Source organism: Struthio camelus, chromosome 1 (genome assembly GCF_040807025.1).
Source record: "Struthio camelus isolate bStrCam1 chromosome 1, bStrCam1.hap1, whole genome shotgun sequence".
NCBI lineage: Eukaryota > Metazoa > Chordata > Aves > Struthioniformes > Struthionidae > Struthio > Struthio camelus.
In genome coordinates, this window is record NC_090942.1 from 67,937,591 (window position 1) to 67,961,677 (window position 24,087).

General features: G+C 45.4%; 1 protein-coding gene and 1 long non-coding RNA gene across 3 annotated transcripts in view; both read left to right on the forward strand.

The window, feature by feature from the left end:
• Window positions 1-19: 19 nt before the first annotated feature.
• LOC104147296 (uncharacterized) lies at window positions 20-13,085 on the forward strand. The gene is made up of 4 exons (XR_011141543.1): window positions 20-151; window positions 410-3,032; window positions 8,609-10,685; window positions 10,775-13,085. It is a non-coding gene; the product is annotated as an uncharacterized lncRNA (long non-coding RNA).
• A 1,865-nt stretch (window positions 13,086-14,950) lies between these two features.
• Window positions 14,951-24,087, forward strand: part of DENND5B (DENN domain containing 5B) — a 120,897-nt gene continuing 111,760 nt past the window's right edge. For both annotated transcript variants that reach the window (XM_068946134.1, XM_068946141.1), the window contains exon 1: window positions 14,951-15,115. In XM_068946134.1, coding sequence (XP_068802235.1) covers window positions 15,004-15,115 — 112 coding nt within the window. In that variant the 5' untranslated portion in view covers window positions 14,951-15,003. The remainder of the gene's footprint in view (window positions 15,116-24,087) is intronic.

Consider the following 24,087-nt stretch of genomic DNA (forward strand, 5'->3'; position numbering starts at 1 on the left):
TTTTTTCTTCTTTTCCACATCGCCTCAAGGCCGCTGCCAGACGAGCCCCGTGTGGCCCAAATGAAGTTTCCCAATCTTTCCGGAAGGACAGCAGCCTGTGAAGGTGCCGACGGCTAAAAGACCAGCCAGACAACGCACCCGGGCCCAGCCTGTCTGTCACGCAAGCTAAACCTCTGTTTTCCTTTCTGTCTGTTTCTCTTGAATTAATATTTCTGTTGCTCTAAAAATCCCTCCATTTCTCTCCTCCCCGATCTCCCTCTTCAATATGCACATTTCAAAGGTGGTGGTGGGGGGGTCTTTCCCTTAAAACACTGTTATTATTGTTACTCACTGAAGCACTTGTACAGCTCTGCCAAAGCCATGCGCCTGATAGCTTAACAGGTGTTTCGTTTATTTATTTTTTCTCCAGCATTTCTCTGAGGCAGGAAAGTGCGTTTCCACCATCGTGGAAATAGGGACTGGAGCCAGGCAATGACCGAGAGACTTGCCCGTGGCTGGACAAGGACGCGAACCTCGCTGCGTCTCCCCTCCTCGCCCGGCCTCTGTCGAGGGGGGATGGAGGATGGATGGGCACGCAGGGACGTGTGCGTTCTCCTCCCTTTCGCGTGGGTCCACCTCCCAGGGCCAGGCCCCAGCTGGCGGTGCTGCCCGGCCAGGCCAGGGGTCGAAGGTGATTTCCGGTTTCTCCTCCGAGTGTCCTTCCCTGTGGGGACTGACCTTGCTCCGTTGATTAGCAAGTCCCACAGAGGGGCTGGAGAGCCTCCCAAGGTTCTTTGATGGCACCCACTGGGTCTCTGCCTTCTCTCCCAATCCCATCTGCTGGGGTTTTGGGAATAGAAGTGGTTTCTGACAACACGAGTGACAAACGTGGTTTTCTCAAGCATCCCCTGGCACTAAGTGTCCCAGCTTTCAAACACTGGCTTTTGAGAAGGCCCTTGTGGGAGCCGGATGATTATAAATTCTGCAGCTTTTTGGGTGCCAGTTTTTAAAAATAAATCTGGTGATTACACAGCCTAAGCCTGGATCTGCCCAAATCGCTTAGGCTGTGAGGCCATCTAGTGACCTGCTGGCTTAGTACAATTAAATTGCACTCTCCAGGGTGTGAAAGCTGCTTACAAAGCAGGGCCTTTCATTTCGATGTGGATGATCCCAAGTGTCCTGAGAGAAGATGGCCCCTCCATACAGGGCTGCAGAGAGGTCAGGACCCAGCCAGAAGCTGGTGTCCCCTTGCCACATGAAGGGGCATGAGGTCCACTGACGTGTTAAGCTATAGGGACGCTTACATGTCTTTTACGCTTGCCTTTTGTATACCTGTAGTGCAAAGCAGAATTTACCCTCAGTCGTTTTAGAATTGATCCCAAAAGTTGACATGGAAGTGTAGACTGATGGGGATTGGGCTCAGGAAGGACACTACTGCTTGGACCCTTAGAGAAAACCACAGCATCTCAAAACTCTTGAGTCTTTCAGCAGCTCCAGCTGGTCCGCTCCAAGAAGGGAAACGTTGAAAGCACTGATGATACCCAAAACTGCATTTAAAATTCAGGACTGAGGTCTTTGTGCCCTTTAGATACCCACAACTACGCTAGGGAAAAAAGAAAACATGCATGTGACAGAAGAACCGTTGCCAACAGCTCAGGACGCCAGGCTCATGTAAGGTGTGCTACTGGCTTTAGGAATACTGGCAGGTGATACAGGTCTATTGCACACATTTTATTTTATGCCTGAAAAGAGTCCTGCAGAATAATACTGATGCTATTTGAGGATTCTCAGAGAAATTTGAAAGGAAAGCTTTTTTCACTTTGATCTTCAGTTTCTTTGATTTGGCATTTTAACAAGTAACTTCTCAGGTCTAGTTTTTCTGAACTCCTGATATAGATAGCTCTTTGAACCTCCGTGAAGTCACTACCATCTAACTCAGACCAACACCAAACAGGAGCAGTTAAAAAATATCTTCCCTAGCTCATTCCAGCCCAGGGACTGCTTTGCTGAAAAAGGAGGAGTGAAGTCCTTGCTTCCTAGTAGTATTGTCTGGGGCATTAAAAACAGAGATTTGCTCTTTCTTGAATTTAACTACAGATAGCTAATTAGTATTTTACAGACTCCTAGTATGATATAAAAAAGTTATAATTACTAGTGATAACTGCCAACCCTCACACAAAAGTCCAGGTAAATCACTTAGACTTTCAGGCCATGCTTTGTGATGATTATTTCAGGGAAAGTTTCAAAGCCCGTTCCCTGTGGAAAAAAAAAGTTTCATTTGCACAGGCTTTTGGTTTAACTTGGAGGGTAACATCTTGAGAATCTCTGCTGATCAAATGTATGATGTAATTTGCAGCCAACTGACATAACTGCACTGGAATTTGCTCTGAGGACAAGGAGGACTTTGATCACAACTTAAAATGGATTTTATCTGTCATAGAGGAGTGCTAAACTTTCAAAACGCAATTGTAGAGCAGCACACGGGGGACTCGTGCGTGTCCAAGGGAATTACTGGATTACTGACTGATGATCCAACTCTCCAGGTCTCTGGGGAAATTTGGTTTGAGCTAATTAACAACAAAGAAATGTAACTGCACAAGGACAGGAAAAAAAAAGACAGCGCGCAAAGCTACCTTTGCATTAATTAGCCAATGACTCATGATTCATTGTAGATCCAAAGGTTAAACAGAAAGGAAGAAAGGCCTGCAGTTCAACTGACAGGCGACCACCTCAGTTTTGTTCCTTCTCTTCTAGCTTTTAAAGCTGAAGCTCCAGCCTTCTTTTCCAGATCTCTTCGCAAGGCCAACTGCCACAGCTTGTTGCGTCAAAAGCATCTCAGTGGAAAGTCGCAGAAGGGGAGGATGGATGGATCCAGAGTGCTGTTGATTGGTTAAAAGCATCCTAACAACTCAGTATTGACAGTCGGTGGTTTTGCACATCAGGATCAATTTGTGGTTAGCTAGAGGCTGCAGAAGCAAGGCATTATCAAAATGTAACTAACTGGCACATTAGCTGGTAGCTAAGGCAAAGTTGGAGATGAGTCCTCTGGCCAGGTAAGAGAGAGACAATTCAATTATTCTGTTGTGCCTTCAGCTACAAAATCCACACCTACTCATTTCGGAATCACTGTACATCTTTTGCATTTGAGGAGTAAATATCCTGACAAAACAAATCGCACATTACATATAGCGTGCCCTGAAAGCATTAGGTGTGTCTTTCATAGGTTTACCTTTCCCTGCTGCTTGGCCAGCTGTGTCAGGTTAGGAGCAAGAATGAGCAGCAGCCAGCAGAGATGAAGGCACTGGGCATCCTCCGGCAGCGGGTGGGAGCAGGGGAACTGCAAAGTGCTGCTCGCCACTGGGTGATATGAGCAGAAGCCACATTAATCTGACCCTTGCTCCTCAGTCCTCCTGAGGTGAAAACTGTCATCTCTGAAAATGTCCTGGACACATTTCATCCTTGTCCACGCATGCAGCTAAACCACACTTGGCCTCCGCCAGCTGCTCATGTTCACACACAAGCAGACGTGAGAGCATTTTTGTAGCACAGGTGAAGCCTTGGGCACAGATGCTTTGTGCTTCTCTTCATATTCACTTCTTTTCAGATAAAAGTATTTATTGCTGATACAGCTGTGTGCTATTCCAGATGTAGTCAACTCAAGTGAAGGTATTGTCATATTAAAAACTAGAGGATACATATTTTCAAGAGCAGCTTTTTGAACAGCTGAAGTCTCCGTGGAGTCCTGGGACTTTGACTTCCATATGTCTCTTAAAATAATGAAACAGACTCCTAAGTTAAAGGTCCCACTACTATTTTGTGACAGTCTGCTAGCATATATTAAACCTCACTATAAAGGGAAATTAGGCTGAAAACAGTCAGTCCAACCCAACAAACATATCCATAGCTAATGAACATGTCCAGAGCTGTGTCCTGTGAAAGCAGGTGCTACATATCTTCTGGTGGTTGTAGCTGTTCAGCAAGAAGATTGCAGCACAGGCAGCAACTAACAGGAATCAGTCACAACATTGGCACAGCCATGTCCAATCAGCCACAGGTGATACAGCTGCCTGTATGAGTACACTAACAGAGGTGCTGGAGGTGGATAGTTAGCATTGGGTTTTGTTTGTAGCTCTCTTCACTCTTCCACAGACTCAACTGTCCCTGCTGTACTTTTTATATGGTTGTGATGTTACTGTAGCCACTTGTAAAAGCTTTCTTTATGCCAGGCTCCCACAGGGGGCAGTCAGGGATCTGGAGACATTGCAGCCTGTGGGAAGATGTAGTGGTAAGGGGTTACAGGTCAAGGTAGCTGGGTGCCTATGCAGGTTTTTTAGGTGTGCCCTGGGCCTGGGCCAGCTCAGGAGCCAGTCCAAGGTGGAGCAGAGCCGCTGGGGGAAAGGAGGACCCATAACTAGAGCTAAATGATGGATATGGCTGGTGCCCCATGCCTTTGGTCCACATCCCCCCCACACGTGATATTCCAAGGACGACCTACAAATCCCATAATTTCAGTGTATTTATTAAGACCTTAGCTTCTCCCAGATCAGGCAGAAACATTGCCAAACAACTGAGCTAAACCAATATTTTGTTTGGAGCAGCAAAACACAGCCCAGGTCAGGGGCCCTAATCCAGTGCTTCCCAAGCATAACTCTTGCGAGGTAGGCTGTTTTCACTAGTGTGTTTAAACTCCTGGTAATTCTCTCTTCTCTAGGCAGTACAATTACTGCAGAAATAAAGCCTGAAGCTGTAGCACATTTGGTTATGAGAGTTTAAGGATCATGCCAAGAGCTGTTAGCACCAGGGATAAGGTGAGCAGATCAAGTTTTTGAGGAGCTGCATTAGTTCACAACAGCAGATTGATTTTATAATTCACCAGTGCCAGAGAGCTGTGTAGAATTTTTTAGTTCCTCTTAGGTGCTTAGAGCCTGGCCTAGTTAGACATCACCTGACCTCTTCCTTTGACTTTCCTCATGGTAGCCTGCCAAACATTTGGACTCTCACAGGGGTCTCGGGACAGAGGAAAGGATGGAGATCTGAGTCAAATGCAAGACTGACAGGTGGTGCTAAGGCTGTTTGCCTAGGACTTCATACAACTTCTTCCTCTTTGTGCTGGTGTTTGCTATTGCAACTCTGGAGAGTTTCAGGATCCTCAGGAAACTTCGTTAGGAGTAAGGGTTATGCTCTGTCAGGAACTCTGCTCTTCACTGTTTTGCACTAGTATCCGTAGGTTGTTGAAAACAAGTGATATAACAGCAAGAATGCCCAGAGGAATGGAAATAATAATTCCCCTGCCACGCCAGGCAGCTCATTCACATGATGAATAGTATGGAGCTTAATTTCAAGGTAATTGAGCGCAGAAGAGCTACTATTTAGGCACATGGAGGCATGCAATGGTCAAAAGAGGCTGGAGAAAGACTCAGTCTTTGGCCCTGCTATTGATTTTCAGTGGTATCCTACAAAATGTTAGTTCCACTGGCTGCACCATCCTTATTTAGTCATGAAGGCGTATCCTCTAAAAGGCATTTGGCACCCCACTTCTTAGGATATAGGCAACTGTGTCTTTATTGTATCGGTAGGTTTCACATACACACACAACCAGGTCCATGGAGATTGCTCACAGAACAGGTTAAACTGACATTAACACACATGTGATTTCGTTATTTGTTTCAGGCTTCTTTAAGTTGGCTCTGTGCATTGGCAACACACTGCAACTTCCTTCGCCTTGGCAGCGCACGTACACCTGAGTGACTCGGTGGGAGCTGGCTTGGTCCCAGCACAGCCTGTTATCTCGGCACCCACTGTCAACAGGGCTGGGCAGTTTGCATGTGGAGCCACTTGGATGTCCCCTTGTTATAGTCCCCAGGGCTCCTAATAATGAACACAACGTAAGAGACCTCCAGCTTTGCTCTCTGAGGGGTCATCTCACATCTAGGAGTTTTTATCAGCTCAGGTGTCAGGTTTCGTGGAAGTGGTTGTGTCCTGATCCGAGCTGAGTGTGGAAGCAGCGTCGCTGTGACCATGTAGCACAGCTCCTGGGCTCAGATGCCCTGAACTTGCTCTGCAGGGAACCAGGATAGATGTGTCCACACCTGCAGGGAGCTTAATCCTCAGTCTGAATAAACGGCCCAAAGATAACAGAGCAGACAGACTGCTATTTTCCAGACAAGAAATGAAGTGCTTCAGTGGGTGAGATGTTGAATCAGCACATCCCAGCTGTATATGCTGGGTGTCAGAGCCCTGAGTGTACTAATGGGCCTTGATGGCCCTGACTAGCCTCACCTGAGACCTCCCCCACCCTACCTAGGCCCAGGAGCTCATGTCAGCCCAACCCAAGGCCATCAGTCTCTGCCCTTGTCACTGTAGTGGTGCTGGTCTCCAGCTCTGCCATGGCCTTGCCTGGCCATGGACACCCCCTGCCTGACTGGACTGCTTGACCTGGCCCCATCCCCATGGTGATGCCCAGGGCTGGGGCTGTCCTGCTCTCTTGTTAGTGGTGGAGTGAGTCCTGGCTGTGAGGCCCAGCCCTGCCACCATGGGGAGCCCCTGCTGGTACTGGCCCTGGGGAGCTGCTGGCCTGTCTAGTTAGCCTGTATAGTGCCCTGCGGCTGGAAACAGCACATGCCACTGATGCCCTGGGGGAGCTCCTGCTTCATCCATCACCACTGCCCTTTGGTGGGAGCCAGCAGCAGGATGGAGTCAGTTGGACCTGCTGAGAAAGGCTTGGAGTGGCTGGATGCAGTGACAGGGCTGGGCATCAAAGACTGAGCTGCTGCTTTCCTGCCTTCATTCCTAGCAGGTAGGGCTGAGCGCCAGCAAGTTGGTGGCTTTGGTTTTGACTGGAATGAAGCTTTATTGGGATTATCCAGTAATACCTGCATTTAAACCTACATAGAGGCACTGAGGGTGAAGTTCGCCACATCAGGTGGTATGAAATGCTCGCACCCCCAAAGGATGTGCTTGTGAGGAACTGGCTGGGAATTGCTCAGTGTGGTTCCTTAAATAAGCTGCTGGTATAGCCCACAGGAAGCTTCCCCCCCCCCCCTCCCCGAAACATGATCCTCAAGCACAAGCAAACCACTTTGATCTCTATCCTTCTGTTAGATCTGACCTGGGGCTAATTTCCAATATTCCTAAGCTAAAGCATGAACACAGTAAGCCAATAGAGAAAACCTACAATCTAGCTGTCATCAGTAGTAAGAATCCTAAGCAGCAAATACTTCAGAGCAATTCTTTGGTTGATCTGGAATGAAGAATGAGTGGCAAAGAGATGTGGCTGAACAACAGGATATAAATGTTTAGGCTTCGGCTAAGAAACGCTACCTGTAACAGGGAAACTGAAACGGGCTCTTTAATGCTTTTATCTGCAAGAATTGCTTTTATATTCATAAATTAACATAATTGACATAATCGGAGCATTTTTTTAAGCACACGCACACACACATGCACGCACGCACAAGCACAAAGCAGCAGCCCTTCCTAAATGGGGAAAACAATTCACTGTGCATATTCATTCCAGGAAATACTTTTCATCTGTCCTTGATCTCATGTTGTATATTGGCTATGGATTTGAAGGATTTGGATTTCTTTAGCGTGCCCTTGGGCTTTCAAGTGTGCTAGGATGCATTATAATGTAGATGTGGGGTGTCTGGCACTTCTTACTGAGTAGGGCTTCAAAGGGAAGCTGGGAAATTGAAATCAGGAAAGTTCAAATCAGGCTCTAATTATGCTTGTACAGAGGCCAAAGGCATTTTGACAGAAAGCTTGCATGCTGCTCATGGGCAGGTTTTGTCCAGAGTGCATGAAAACGTAAGGTCGGTTCATGTTCCCATTGGTGTCGGCAGATGTGGGACTGGGCTGATTTTGGGGGACAGAGATAATGGAAAAAAATGTTTTTGGCTAGGCTTTGAACACAATGCTTTTACTGAGGTACGCATGGCATCTTGAGTACATCTTCTCTGAAAGCTTACCCTGGGCTAGAGATCAGTTAGCCAGGAACACAGACCAGCAGCACAGCTGTGGCCAAACCCCCATGCTATTGCTATAGATGTGTAATCCAACCAGCTACACAGAAGCTACTCGTCCAGGCTTTCCCCTTGCCTCAGTGTACCTACGAAGCTTAAAAAGCTCTATTTTTTTTTTTCTTAATAAAAAAACAGGGCCCTTTTCTCAGGCTTTTATTTGGGCAGAAATTCACATGGGTGGGTTATTTTGCAAGACTCCTTTACCTCCTTAGGGCTTTCCCAAGCAAACGAACTCTAAGATACTGGGGTCTTGCTGCCTTGAAACCAGAAGAATAAGAATTTAGAAGTAGGCAAACAAATACCTTCAGCAGAGCGTGCACCCTTAGCCCAAAACTTGCAGTCAACTTCAGAATGAAGAATAGCCAAAAGTTTACTATCCAGATCAGAAGGCTTGCCTCATCTCAGGACTGGTGTGAAAGGTGTCTGTCAGCACACTACTACGTTGAGTTGTGTGCGCTGGAAGGACTCGGCACTGGGACTCCTGCCTGTGTAGAGGTGCATCTGCCTCGCGATGCGACGCCAGCAGGGCTAGCTTTGGGAACAATAGTGCTTTGTCCTTGGCAGATGTTAGGGGAAGCGGAGACGCAGCATTTGCTTTATTTTCCTAGGGGCAGTTGAAGAACAGGCAGTGCGCTGACCTGATTTCCAGGAGGCTGATGCTTCTGAAAGTCAGGCTACGAGTGACTTGACCAAGGTCGTGCAGCAAGTGAGTGATGCTGTCAGAGATGGATGGAAATCTCTGTGTGGGTGGTTTTGCTTGATGCTCACAGCACAACACCTCCATTAGTACATGACATGCTAGTGATTTATACAAGCAGCATACTTTGCTGATTAGGTTTTATCGCGGTAGCAGCTGGAACAGGCTGTGCGCCTTCTACGACCAAAGAGAAGAAGGTGCACCTTGCTCTGAGCAGAGTATGGTCTTTGCCCTCCACGTGTTGGCACTGACTCAGAGGAAAGGTAATGGCTGCATGTGATCCTATTCCTGACCTTAGCAGGGGAAAAGAAAAGCCCATATAAATGGTTACTCGGCAGGAGAAGGTGTGTCTTGGAAGCTTGTATAAAATCAAAGATGGAAGTGGAGTGAAATGGTGGACAGCAGACAGGGATTTTCGCTGTTCTGCGGCCCTGAACACGTGCGGGGGAAAGGGCAGGGCGGCCGCAGAACAGCCATTGGGAAACTGGGCATGGCAGTTGCTGGGCTTGCCTGGGCATTGTTTCTGAGGCAGTGTTCGAAGTCCACGTGTCCTGCCTGCCGGGGACGTCCTTGCCACTGCTCCTTTGGGATGTGAACCATGGAGGGTGCCGGTCAGGGCTGGGGAGAGGTTTTAAATGTAGGTGCTCAGGCCAGCCCTGGAGAGGAGGTGCCCCTCAGTAGAGGGCCCAGCTGAGTGCTGTAAAGCTCGGCTTGCAGTACAGAGACCACATGAAGGAAAACAGCAACCAATTTCCATCCTTGCCCACGCTGTACAGTCACTCAGCTATTAGTCTAGAGCCCAGTGGCTGTGGGAAAGCCCACAAAAGACTGTTTGCTGCTGCAGTTCATGCATGTCTGAGAAGAACAGCAGCGTCCCAGTCCTCATCCAAAAGCTGAAGTGTCCATTCTGCGTGCCACAATTGCAATACAGACCCCGAGAGCCAAAACTCCCTACCATCTCACCCTTTCCTGAGGGGGAGGTCCTGCTCCCAGCCACATGTTTGCTATCTTTCCTTGCTTATGCGTTTGACCCTGCAATGACCCTGCCAGACTAAACTGGCAGAAACTGTTCATTTGAGGGCAGAGGAAGGGCCATCAGTTTTCTGAAGGTGAACTGGACCCATTCATCAAGGAGGCAGACCAGGCTGCAGTTTTCCTGTGAAGGGAGCAGCAGGAATGCAGGGCTGGTAGTGGGGGGCAGCGGGAAAGAAGGTGCTGTTAGATCACTACAGTTGCCTTGTGAAACCTCTCCCCAAAGATCCTCTTTGAAAGCAGATAGGAGTGGCATGTGTCTATATGTGTCTGCAATGTAATTGCATGCCTATGATGGATGTACATAAAATGAATAAAATGCAATGAACTGTAATAGGGAATTAGAGATTTTGTATCTAAATTTTAAATCACAGAAGCTTCAGAGATCCTATGACAGAGGATGCAGGAAAGTAGTCATCTTTTACTTTGTTATCTATAATGCTGCTGTAGGAATAATTATTGCACAATGAGACAGAGGAAAGCCATGTGCTTTTATTCAAGCTTAATCTTTATAGATATGAGGCCAGTATAGAAGATGAGCTACTTGCTTTAATGGTATTATAATTTGATTTAATATTAAAATATGTGCCTGCAGTATCTGCTTTCTAAGTAACAATGAATTGTGCTGGAGGAAATGTTCCTTGTCTTATGGCTAGTGATCTGGTTTGTTTGGTTTTAAACCCTAAGGCAGCCAATACCTTTGCAATACTTTAAGAAGCTTTCTTGCATGAGCTACTGCTCAGAGAATAAAAAGCGCTTTCTTCATGAACCTTGCTAGAAACTCTTGTGCTGTTCTTGTTTCTTTCCTCCTCCTGCTTCATGCCTTTTTTTCTGCATAGAATGACTTAAAGACTTTCAGTCTTAAAGTCTGCCCTTATAAGCTGCCCATTGCTTTCAGCTACCTGTTTTAGCTTCTTCTGAAGTAGGTCACAGCACTTTGAACTGCTCAGCTGAAAGTAAGTCCAAAGTAGAAAATTGTTATCCTGAGTGTTATGCACATTCACTTTGCATCTTACTTATTTTGGCTCTCTGTTCCACCCTACAGGACCTCATGACTACATAGGTACCGGAGCAAAATAGGGCTTTCGATGGAAAATCAATGTGGCTTGGCAGCTGGTAAAATTCTTCTACAGAAAAGTGTAGAGCTGTGTTAAGGACTTGGTCAATCCATCACCAGCAGCACAATTTCCAATTCATTGAAGAATTTTGAAGAAAATAAAAATATGAAGCAGCAGAGTCATGGCAAGGAGAAGCAACGTAACCTTTAAATAGCAGGATTTTTCCACCTCTCTGACACATCAGACATTGGCTCCTTGCAGAAGTAGGACAAAGAGCTTGACAGACCTGTAGTCTGATCTTTTATGGCAGATCCTAAGGGCAGGGGGGACTGACACGCTTGTTAGCATTTGACCCAGTTTAAACTAACAGATTTTTGAAAAACAAAGACTCACTGTGAGATTAAGCAGAGGGAAAGCTGAAACAACTTGATACTGCAGAAAATACTCACTACAACTGAAGAAACAACTATCTAGGGAAGAACAAACCCGCCAAGCCAAAAAATCTTCCTCTGCTGTGTCACACAGCTAAAAATCCAGCTGGTAATCGGACAAGGCTATTGCCACAGGAGAGCAGAGTAAATTGAAAAGGTCCCATGGCAGATCTGGTCTACAGGATAAGGTTGGGTTTTTTGTGCTTTTCTCAATCCCACCATATCCCTGTTCCCAGGAGAGTTCCCAGGGGGAAGAAGTAGGAAGCTCCCACTGCTCTGACACTGCTTTGAATCCTGCTGTCCAAGGGACAAACCTAATAAACCCTGCTATTACTGTTAGTTTGCTTTGAATGGGGGACACCCGTCACCTCTTGTGGAGCTTTAATGCGCTTTGATGGTGAAAGGAGAAAATACTCATAATCCTGCTCTGATGCTACCTCTGATCATCCCAGATGTGCCTCCCAGCACAATCCTACCATGCACTGCTGTTTTCCAGGCCAAAGAAATGCTTTTCCACAGCATTTGGTTGGCCAGTGAATATGCGCAGCAGCTTATGCTGCTTTGGAGCCTCATGTTCATTATCCTCTCACTCTGCAAGAAATTCCATATCTCCTTCATGGACCCACCTGCAGCTGCTGTGAAATTTCAACGGTGGGTAGAGAAGAGCTGTTTGGCCTGCCTCTGGAGCCAGGCAGCCTCTCGGGGCGTTGGGGAGAGGCACCTGTTCAGAGTGTGTGTAGATGGAGAAAAGAAGGCAAAAATGGCTAGATCCTGGAAAAGACAAGTAGCATGAAAAGGAATCTGTGGTATGAAGAAAAGGGAAGTGTGGATGTTGAGGGAACACCTCAGTGCTGGCATGGTGTATGTGGAGATGCCATCCCACTTTGCTCGACCCGATATGGGAAGAATCCAAGGCACAAACAAGAAGACTGGGTAGGCTCTTACCCTGGCAGCACAACATACTGCTGGGTGCTGTAAGGCAGTAAAATGCAGCCTGGCACTGCTCATCTGGGCAGGCTTGCTGCAGTCACAGGCAAAGGCAGTGGCTCCCCGTTGCTTTTCCCTGTGAACAGTTATTTATACCTGGATGGAGGAAGGAAATGGCTGACAGCGGACTTGGCTGTGTTGTTGTCCACTTAAGGCATAACTGTAAAGGAAGAGTGAAAGAAGTCAAATGAAAAATCAGCTGTAAAGGGAGTATCCAGTCTCCCTCCTGGAGTGGAGTAAGGTATTGCCATTGGGCAGAAGTAAAAGGGTCTTGTTGCAAATTAAGATCCTGCAATCAAGATCTGAAATTTTGTATTACGCTTGACATTGTTGTCCAGTGAACCAACTGTCAGCTTACTTTCACTGGTAAAATCTTCTAAAAGTTACCAGTGCCTTGAGATGAGAGACATGACCTGGGGGGCCCAACTGAATAACAGAAGCTACCTGAGGGCAGCATGCTTTGTCTAAAGCTAGGCCAGCTTGGAGGGAAAAACTGGAACTTAGATGGAGAAAAGTGCAGTCTCAGGGACATAACATAACTTAGCAGAGCCCACACACACTTGGCACAAGCGAAGTCTGCTGGCACTGCAAAGGAGCTAGGCGGCCTTGTTGGGATGATGTTAGGCCCAAAGATCTGTCTTAGAAGAAGAAACCACTACCCATATGAAACTCCTTGAGGAGTGTCTGTGGGAGCTGTAAATAAAAAAGCAGGAGTGATGGTTTAACCTTAGAAGTGCTCCAGGAAGAAGAGTGAGTTTATTAGATTTTTATACCTGCAATTTCATGTGTTGTGCTGCAGGCTCATGTTTAATGCTATGTTTATTACTGATCTTGTTGAGATTGCTATATCTGTGCATTAAACTGTGCAACAAAAAAAAAATAAATACTGTCCTGCACAGGAGACAGCTAGAACAAAGCAATATAAAACCACACTCTACCCAAGAAAAAAGACCTGGACTGTTGTGTTAAATCTTGGGTTACTTTTGGAGCATCCTATCTCGGGCATCCTTCAGGGAGACTGATGCAGCCCATATCCTGGATTTCCAACTTTCTGAAGACACCCAAGCAATCCTGTCTGCAGTGGAGAAGCCTACAATAAGAGGATAAGATGGTGCTTCTCCTCAGTAAGAGCAATTAGTTTTGAATGAGAGTCGGAGATGACTTTACTCTAGTAATCTGACCTAGAGCTGAATGAGCACATAAATACAAGTTAATAAACAAACTAAACTAAATAAAGCAACCTAGCTATCAGTGCAAAGTCGAGAAAGTAACCAGTCTCTCAGCAAACTCCTGCTTGGGTCTAGCAAAGTTCAGCTTGTTATTCTGCAACCTGCAGAAAAGTGATCGTGACAGAGGACTCGTGTCCTTTTTTCCTTGGTATTTGTAGAGGGGAAACTGGTTCAGTTCTCATCTGCTTTCCATAGAGCACTATAGGAAGCTGAAAAGTAAAATGATGTTTAGGAGGGCATATAACTTATTAATTCAAAGGGAAGAGGAGAGAGAGATGCAATTCTGGGTTGCCTACAGGTAGGAAGGAACAGTTCTTCCACGTGCCTCCCTATGATGGACAGCTGAAATACCAAGTCTTTGCAGGCACTTCATTATCAAAGGGGGCATGTTGAATAAGGACAAACGACGTAAATCATAGCTCACATTGCTAAGTGATAACTGAAAGGGGTCAAAATCCACAGTAAGCGAAGACTGAGATCGTCATTATTGCGTACTGCGTGGATCAAGACTAGCAAACAGATAAACGCTGAAGGCTGAAAGTGCAAATGCAGTTCTGCAAACATCCTCTGTAAAACATGCAGCTGGTAGAATCATCCTCTAACAAAAGCAGGGGGCTCATCAGTTTGGATAAGAGGTCTCAGGACCTCAAAATGATCCTATCTGCCTCTTTAAAAGTAGGTGCCACTCCCAGACAGATCTGCTAGTACTTTGGCTTCGAGTAATGATAATGGGAAGGGTTTACAGAAACGGGGATAAAAGAATACTGACGCTTTCCCGGACATGGCAGAGTGGTTACTGAGTCTTTAGGAAACTGTGAGCGGAGAAACGTTTGAGATTTTGCTTTGAAACAGAGTGCATGTAACAAAGAAATAGTTCCCCTTCTAGTTCTCCGTAGTGTAAATTATGTGGCAGGATTCCCATCAATCACGGGTCACTGAGGGAGGCTCTCAGCCCCCCTCCCCGCCCCCAACCGTTAGCAAGATCCTCGCTGCTTTTTTGTTTCGACAGCCGCTGCGGGAGCAAAGCAGTTTCTCCCTGTGTGATCCCCGCGGGCAAGGCAAAGCGCAGGAAGCGCGTTGGCTCCCTCCCGGCCGGTGCTTTCTGGCTTTTGTGTTTCAGGCGTTCCTGCACAACCACCAAGTGGAAACGTACCTTAAAAAAAAAAAAAATATATATATATATATACATACGCACACACATATATATTTAAATTCAAGCTACCCTCCCATAGGCACAGCTTGGCGGGGGGAAGAGGGGCTTCGAGCACGCACCCGGGGGCGCGCACATCGCTACGGCGGTGCGAGGCAGCCCGGGCGCCGCTCACCAAGAGCCGCGGAGACAGCGCGGGGCTTTAAACGCCCCGCGGGGGCGGGCAGCTACCGGCGCCGCCCGCCCCGCTCAGCTGACGGCGCCGCCGCCGCCGCCGCCGCCCGCCCCGCTCAGCCCGGTGCCGCCTGCGCGCCGCCGGCTGGGGGCGGCGCGCCGTGAGCCGGCCGCGGGCGCGCCCCCGCCGCCGCCGCGCAGAGCCGCGCCGCACCGCGCTGCCGCAGGGAGCCGGAGCCGCCGGGATGAGCGGGAGCGGCGCCCCCGGGCCCGGCGCGGCGCCCTGCCGCTTCGCCCACTACTTCGTGCTCTGCGGCATCGACGCCGAGAGCGGGCTGGAGCCCGACGAGCTGGCAGGTGAGCGGCGCGGAGCGGCGCGGGGGCCTCGGCCGCCCCCGCTGCTGCAAAATATCCTCCCCCCCCCTCTCCAGCCGCTCTCCAAAACGAGGTGTCGCCTGGGAGCCCCCTCCCCCCCCCCAGCAGCATCCCCGCCGCCGGGCGCGGGGAGGTGCGGAGGTGCCCGTTCCCCCCCCCGCCGTGAGCCGGGGATGCCGGCAGGACGGTGCGGTGGTGCCGCGGGGTGGGATCGGTGCGGGGAGGCTGCGGAGGGTCGCGAAATTAAAAGGAGCCCAAACGATTGAGCTTTGTGCCGGAGCAGCTGTGTGGTTTTTTTTTGTTTTTTTTTTTTGCTCCTTCGCGATGTGGTCTGGAAGGGAAGGGGGGAAGGGTCTGGAGGAGCTGCATAAATGAATGGAATCGCATCTTAAATTACGTCTCTTCCCCCCCCCCCCCATCTTATGTCTGTTCAGAAATACTCTTCTAGCACCTTCCCCTCTCATTTTTTTCCCCGCAGAATCCTCCAACGGAATTGTTATTCTAGGGTCTTGGAGATGCTCACTCGTTTTCTAAAATGCTTATTTTCTTGGAGAGCCTGTGACTGGGTTTGAGCTGATTATGTTTGGAAAGTCAGTGTTCTTCCCTGGATGTCACTTGTGTTTATCTAAAAGGAAGTGTTTAAGTCAATTTTTACACACAAAATTAGATTGGCTATAAGCTTAGCATAAATTAATTGCATAAAAGCTAAGGATTTGTCCAAGCTGTGAGTTTGAAAGCGCTTAAGCTCGTACGCTTGGCTGTTTGTGCGTGCTCACGCTGAAGATGACTGAGCTGTATGTGAATAACGCCGAGCCTGCATGTAGCTGTCACTGTAGGAACCTCTGCCTGATGATGGGATCCCAGCAAGGTCTCCGCTAGTATTGCGTTGAGAAGTGTGTCATCTTCCCATTATGTAAGGGAAGGACTTTGTGATCTACATCACTGATCAAGCAGAGCTGTGTACTCTGGCTGAAGTTAAGGTTTTTGTCTACCATAAAAGCAGTAGATACAAGCACCTGGGGTTCCAAGGAGCTTTATCTTAATGTAAGGTACCTGAATCTCTTCCTGGGAAGTGTATTGTCTTTGCACCAAGAACACACCTGCAGTTGTCTGGGATCTCACTTTTGAGGCATTAGCCAAGCATGCTTTAAACACTGTTGGCTTTTCACAGGTACGTTTCGGTTATGCTACTTTTAATAGAAAACTCTGGTCATGAGCTATCTCACAGCTGATGGCATACAGCATTTCTCATTTGCATAATATGACTTACTGGGGTTTTAGTGACTTAAACTTTGAGTCATCTTGAACGCTTCTTTCTGAAAATAAACTATTTTTAAAACCATGTTGGCTAGCAGGTTGTGCCTTCACTGATGACTACCTTCACTTCAAAATTTGTCATTTGCTCACTTCTCCTCTGTTTCACAATAAGATGAAGAGGAGTGTTCTTGAGGAGCGCTGTTCAAGGATAGACCGAAAGCAATGGGTTTGTGTAACATACTGGCTCAGTTAAAGGTCTCGTCTTTTATGGTAACTTAGTAGGATCAGCTGAATAGTTCCAGCAATGTTAATGAGATTTAAAAGCTGAAGGAATTCTCTTTCCCTTTTCAAAATGAAACACTTTCCAGTAAAACAAAGAGGTTTTGACACATTTAAGATATTCTCATGTACAGAATTGAGTGCAAATGTGAAAATACTTTCAAAGAGAATTTACCAGAAGTGGTTGTTTCTAAAATAAGTGAGGCTTCACTTTGGATTTTTTCCTTTACTAGAAAATAAACAGTAGAAACGGCTTTATAACTGGCCTAAACTAGGTAAGGTCCAGCAGTAAGGTTTGAGCACATGAAAACTGCTGGAGATGCAAATCTGGGAGGCGTTCCCTATACCTAGGAGGGTATAGGGAATCCTAGGGTTGGGATATCACAAAGGAAGAACTGGGATAATAGAAATATGATAGGACTTCATATTACGACTGAGCAACGTTATATTTTTAGAGACTTGTGACAAGAGCTTTCTGCTATCAGCTGGGAGCTCAGCAGCTGGAAACATTAGAGAAGAACAGGGAGTGCTGTGAGCCGCAAATACAATGCAGCCACGGAAAATTTAACCCTGGTTCTAGATGTAACTGAGAAAATATTTCTGCTAGAGCTTGGGGACTATTAATGTCACTGTAGACTGTACTTGTGAGATCTCATCTCAAATTCTGCATTATAGGTTTCAGAAACCAAGCTACCAGAATTGAATTCTTATCTGGAATAGGTAGGGAGAAAGATGCTAAAGGGACCAGAAGGGCTATTATGTGACAGGAAACCCGTAAAGGAAGACTATTTATTTCTAAAAATGCTTTCACAATGCTTTCTAGAAATGATCCTCCTATTCCAATACCGAGTTACGTAGCTGTCCTAGCATCTTACTATCTTTGTGTTTAAAGAGGTTGTTGAGGTAAGTCATGGCTTCAAATGAAAAGTTGTCATGACTTAAGCTGCCACATAGATCAGCCTAATTTAGCAAAAAGTAATTAAGAACCTGTTTAACTCTAAACATGCGAGTCTCTTAGCAGCCCCTGTACACCGAGTACCTTGCCTAAATGCAATTTGAATAAACTGAAGCGAGCTGGGACCAAGTACCGAGTGTGCAAGTTGGAAAGTAGACGAGGGGAACTCTTCCGTTGCGTGGCCCCTGCGGCAAGCGCAGGAGCAGAAGTTGCAAAATCCACAAGGATTTCCAGCTGGAGTGGCTCGTGCCCAGCTGCGGGGCGGACACCTCGCTGGGGTGCGTGGCCAGCTGAGGAGCTGCCAGGCTGCTGGGTGAGTCGGCTCCCGCGGCTCCCCGACGTGCTCTGGCCGCCAGGCCAGCCTGCAGGCAAGGGCTTCCAGCGTGACATGCTTTAAGCCTCTGTTGTCTTTGCATGCAAACCTTTTGCAGTAATGTAAGGCATCAGGCATGTAAAAGGTTGCGATGGCACTTTGGAAGCAGTGCAAATAACTGTCTTTTGAGACTTTTTAATTCTTATTGTAGGGTTATTAGGTTTGATCAGTAAAAAAAAATGAAGTAAAATCAAAGTTTTAAAGGTTTTATAAGGTCTTGACCTGTTTTCAGGGAAACGACTTGCTTTGCAGTTCTCGTTCCTACAAATGCTGAATGCTTAAAATACATTTGGGAGATTAGAGTTTTCCACCATGCAAATACTTCATTTTACCTAATTTTTTTATTGTATGTATGCTTTTTTTCTAGTATAGATTTTTTTCCTAATTTTTATTACATAGGAGGCTAAAGTGTCTATTTACCTAGTGCTCAACTTGGTAGCATATCCAGGTGTGTTGCAAAGTACTGTATGGTTTATAATACCATGATATAGTGCTCGCACTACTGCAAAGCTCTTGGTTGAAGATGGGAGAAAAACAAGTCCTCTTTCTGGGGACATGAGGGAGGGGAGGAAAAATACTTAAGAATTGCCTGGCACTTAGTATTTGAAGAACTCAAAAAAAGGAAAAGCGGTGTACTTGATGTGAAATATGTCTTGAAAAGCAAGGACATTTCGGTATTGATTTCTATGCCTTGCTGAGGCCCACCAAAACAGGGCAAAGGAAACTCTTCTCATGTTAAGGGCTGATGGAAAATACAATTCAGTTCACTTTCATTTTCATGCCTACTTCTTTCAGGTAAAAACTAAAGCCGTTTTGAGACTGTCAGCCTTGGAGTTGCGTGGGCTTAAATGAACTCATTACAGGAAATATTTAACACTACCTTAAACAAAAAGACCTAATAGTTCATTAAATTGGTTTTATTACATATTTTGTGATACTGTATGAACTTCATAAGTGTGTGTGAAAGGCACAAGATTTATCTGGTTTTACTTTGATAACATATTAAGTTCTGTGACGCTCTGTAACAAGATATTACAAAGTACAGCTTTAAAAAATCCAGAGCATGCATGAGTCAACTGAAAGGAAAACTACACTTCTTTCAGTAGAGAAAGTAATTTGGTGTTCTGGAGGAAAGCAGGGAGAGAATTACAGATAGATATTGTGGTTACAAGTGGAAGAGCTGACCTGAACTCAGCAGAGGGATCACCTGTTGCCAGGATGATTTGGAGGGAGAGGGATTATTAGAGCATGAGGATGCTCTAAGTCAGCACTGGCACTTGGGCCTGAGGGACTATACTGAGTGATGCCTTCTGCATTTTGAAACGTGAATATTGCTGTAGTTGTATTAGCCCTCTCTCTGGGCAAAAGAGGAAGTGTTTTATAGCCTTTTCCAAGTGCTTTATGTGTTTTCCATAAACCTTAAAATATTACCTTAATGCTGTGCTCATAGTGAGAAGTTCTAGTTTTTACACCTCTGCTAGGAACATATTTTGCACTGTCTAGTTTTGGCTGTTACATAAAGATTGACACTGTCTTATTGTCCTGGTTCAACTTATACGTTGGCGCATTAGAAAGCTTCACTACTCGTCAGACTTACTATTATTTTGCTAATATGACCAGCAAAGCAGTTGCTGAGAGTGCTTCCTGGGCATGCTTATCAGAAATGTTGAATGTCACGGGGGAAATAAACACTACTTCTGCCTCTTGCGGTTTCCCTGTAAACAAACAGATACTGGTAATTAATTTTCTCCTATCAAGGAAATGCCACTACAGTTCGTAATAATATTGAAAGACAAGCAGTCTGCTTTACTGTCTGACTGTGCTTCTTGTCTAGTGGGCTCCTGTTTGTTAGGAAGCCAAACAATTTTTTAGTTCTTAAGCGGCACCTTTAGTTCTTCTTGGCACCTGAGCGCTCACTTGTTGCAGTCTCATTCGATTGAGTGCCGTAGCGGGTTGCTGACTCCCTTCATGCCGAATCGGGCCAGAGAGCTAGGATTCATGCTGAAGAGGAAAATTTGATGGCATCATTACAGCAATGCAACTTCTTGTATACATGACTTTCCCAAAAATAAGTGATTGGGGTTTTTTTCTAGTTTACTGGAAATATATTAAGAAATTTCCCTTAACCAGGGAATGTCTAAGTAGTTGCAGTTCCTGTTCACAACTTACTCAGTTGCCTCGGATGAAAAAATGGGCTATAAAGTTTTGCTTTTTGGTTTTTTGAAGTACAGTCCAAAGTGGTGTGAACCATTTGCAGAGGGACTCTCCAGGTTAAGTAGCCCAGATACAGATGAGAGTGGGATGGGCAGAGGAAAAGGTGGCTGATGCTGTACAGCTTGGCAAAACTTAACTTGCACCTTAAAAGCAGTAGGCTACTTAGGATTTTTAACCGTTATATGGCTTCTGGAAGGGGTGGGAGTTGAATATTTCCCTCCACGCTCTCTCTCCCCTTAGCTAAGAGGAGATGCTCAAATGCAACACTAAGTCTTCTAGTTTTATGGCTGGAAGGAGAACGTCTCATTGATGAGGGACTGAATGGAGTATTTGGCTCATTGAAATAGCTGTTTCATAATATAAATGTACAAGCAGATATTGGAAATACATTTCTGAAAACTTTCTGATAGAAAGCTAAGCTGGGTTAATACTTGTTAGTGTGAAAACAAATCTTTTGATTTTGATATGCGTAAGTAAAATGTTGCTGTTTTAGTTCAAGGAAATATGGAGATAATCCCCACTTCTATGTAACCTTGACTCAATGCTGAAACAGAAATAATGTTTCTGCTCTCTCCTACCGCTTTAAACACAGAGGCATGGACAATTGCCATAATGACTTATTATTAAACACATTTTTTTTGCTACTGGGGAAAAAGAGAATTACAGTGTAACACAACACATTGATTTTTATAGTTTTCTGAATTATATGTTAAAGACTTTTGCTTCTGTAGGGAAAACTCCTGCAGCCAAAGGAAGCAAAGTGATCTTTATAGAAAGCTGTCAATATTATTGACAAATACAATATCCAGCTACAATAACTTTTAATAAGGAACAACTTTCTTGTTTAGCTGGATAACAGATCACTTGTGGAGTTGCTAATGGCTAGGACATTATTAATAAGCTTTAACGATAGCACTTTCATTCTCTACCTTTGTATGTGCCAGAGAGATCCTGGATTCAAATGCCCCCTACGCTTCCCCCCTCCCCCCCCCAATGTGACTATCCTGTCATGCGTTTGCCTTCATCCAACTTTTTATATTGTATTCCTTTGAAAATAAGGCATTGATTGAGTTGGAAAAAGTCATTATTTGTATCAATATCCCTGAATCACTAATGCTATACCAAAGAAAATTTCATATACTTTTTGCCAGCTAAGCTGCTGTTTTAACTCCTACTTAGAAAGACAAACATTTGCGTGCTCTCAGAGGGCTGTTTAGCTGTCAGCATCTGCTGCCGTAGTACAAAAGCACAGAGCACCTAGCAGTGTGTGTGCTGGTGCAGGTGACTTCTCAATTACAATTCTAGTGACTCTTGTAATATCGGGGTGTGTGGCTGCTTCCCTTTGCCTGATGTGAACTGCAGTTGTAACAAAAGTGCTTGCAGGCAAAGCATTTGAGCTCTGAATGAACTTGCTGCAAGAGCTTAGCTCCATGCCAGCTCATGGCCAGCTGGCACAGGGTGGCATTTGTGTCGGCGGGATCCTGGCCCCGGGGCTGGAAGCGGATGGCCTTCAGGCTGAAGGATGGGAGAGCCTAGATGAGGTGAAGAGCACAGAGAGGCAAAAGGTGCAGGACGCAAACATCCTGAAGACTGAAGCAGCGCTTAAAAGCTTGCTTGCAGTTATCAGATCCCATCAGATAAACGTTGGAAAGGGGAATAAGAGATAGTGTTTTGAAGCCTACACTGAAAGTGAAGATGCCTGTGGCCAGCAGAGGGATGATCATATCATGGTGGAGCTCTTCATGTGTCTGGGGTCCAGGGGGAAGAGGTGGCCCCTGCTCTGAACCTGAGGCCTGGTAGAGCAGAAGAAGTAAATTTGTCAGAATTGCTAAAAGTGGTGCATGGCTGCAGTATTGGTTTATTTTATTATTATTTATATTTATTTTATTAGTATTATTGGTGTTCTGGTATTATTGGTTCTATTTTATTAGTATTATTGGTGTTCTATATATTATTAGTATTATTAGTATTATTTATTTATTATTGGTTTATTTTATTATTATTTGTTATTATTATTTATTTTATTATTATTTAACAGCTCAACTGTTTGCCTGAGAAGGTTTCCTGTCCTTGCCCAGTAATGATGGACCAGTGCTACAGGACCAGCTCTGGTGCCCAGAGCTCTCTCCTATTTGAGCATGGAGCTTGCAATGGAAGCGCCTCCAAAATGCACTGTATCAGAACAGGTTGAGGTGCCTGCAAGCCCACAATGCAAAGACATGGTGGCTCTCTTGCCTTTTTTTTTTTTTTTTTACCTGTTTTTCATGGATTAATAAAGCAGTCCTCAATGTCAGCTAGTCTGTGAAACATGCTGGCAAGCACACAAGTTGCAAAGCCTCTGAGTAGTCTGACCCTGGATGCGCAGCTGGCATGCTGCTCCCTGCTATGGCTGCTGATACAGTGTGATGAATGTTGAGGTGAACGAGAAGGTATTGAGAAATGTGAATGAAAGAAAAAATAAATAGCCCGTGCACTTTGGTCCAGCTAATGCTCTGACTTAACAAGCTTTAGTGGTGCTGTTTGGCTGTTACTACATGTTTGGCTGTTTGGATCATGACCCTTTGCATACCTGGGAATAAGATTACAAATAGCTTGTTCAGCCGCATCTTGTGTATATGGGGAGGAAATGTAGTACCTCAAAGTACATAAAGCTTCATATAATGAAAAGCCTTTCCCCTCCCCCCCCCCCTAGAGCTTATTAAAGGTGTTAAAGAAAAGATTTGAAGTTCATTTTATCTACCTCTTGACCAGGAAATAGCAAAACTGCTTATGGTATATATTACGTGGAGGAAAAATTTGGTTAGGAAACAGTTGTCTTTCAACTGTAGTATTTTGGTCACATTAGCCATATAGATGATCTCAAAAGTAATTAGGGAAGATACTGTGAGGACCCATCACCATTAAAGACACTAGGGCAATAACTAATGTGTGGCAAATTCGTGAGGTGTCAGACACTGGGATGGTTGGAAGAACCTTTTGTTATTTTTTCCAGGATGAAAACATAAGCAACTTCACCTGTGCTCCGTGCTTGGAGTGAATGATGGTTTCACTGAAGCTGTCTGATTGTTTTATCTAAAGTGAAAGCCAGCCTTCTTGTTAGGGTATCTTAAGCTTGATGAAAACACCTGACTTGAAAATGGGAAGCCATGCTCCTTCAAGGTTTTGGGATTTGTTTCTTCCTCCTCCCTCCACGTACCGAACCACTATGGTTGTCTTGTTAGTGAGCGTGCTGTGAACTTCTATTTTATAACCCCTTTAATGTGAAACAGTCGTCTTGTGTCAAATCCACAAAAACTAACTTCAAAACATCTAAACAAATACCTAAAGGGTAAAATGGAAAGAATATTCCCTTCTTGTGTCCACTCTGTGTACAGTAGGCTGAAAGGCTTTGCTAGATCTCGGTGACCTGTTTTGAGTGATAATGCAAAAATTAACTCTTAGCTGAATGTAATACAAGGGGAGAGGAGTTGTTTAGTTTTGGTGGATCTGCAAAGAAAACTTGCTCCCTGGCTAGAAGACAACCTTCAAAACTCTGTATAAAAATGTCATCATTCTTGTTTTGTGTTCAGATTCAATGTTTAAATATGTCATTCTCGGAGAATGAACTTTTTTCCCTGAGAGCATGAACTTGGCTTTGCTTTACAGTTGTATTCATCAAATTGCAATAACTTCGGGAGCTAGCAAATCTTGTGGGGGTTTTTGTTTCTGTGTGTTTTTAACAAGCTGCATGTCAAATAGAAGTAAAATGTGCTTCGAAGCTATGTGAGTGGTAGGCTGCACAGCATGAAGGCTGGAATCCTCTCTCCACCCTCTTCTTGGTATTCCCTTGTCATGTTAAAGACTTACATATGGAAGGGTGAGGGGGCTTAATCTGAA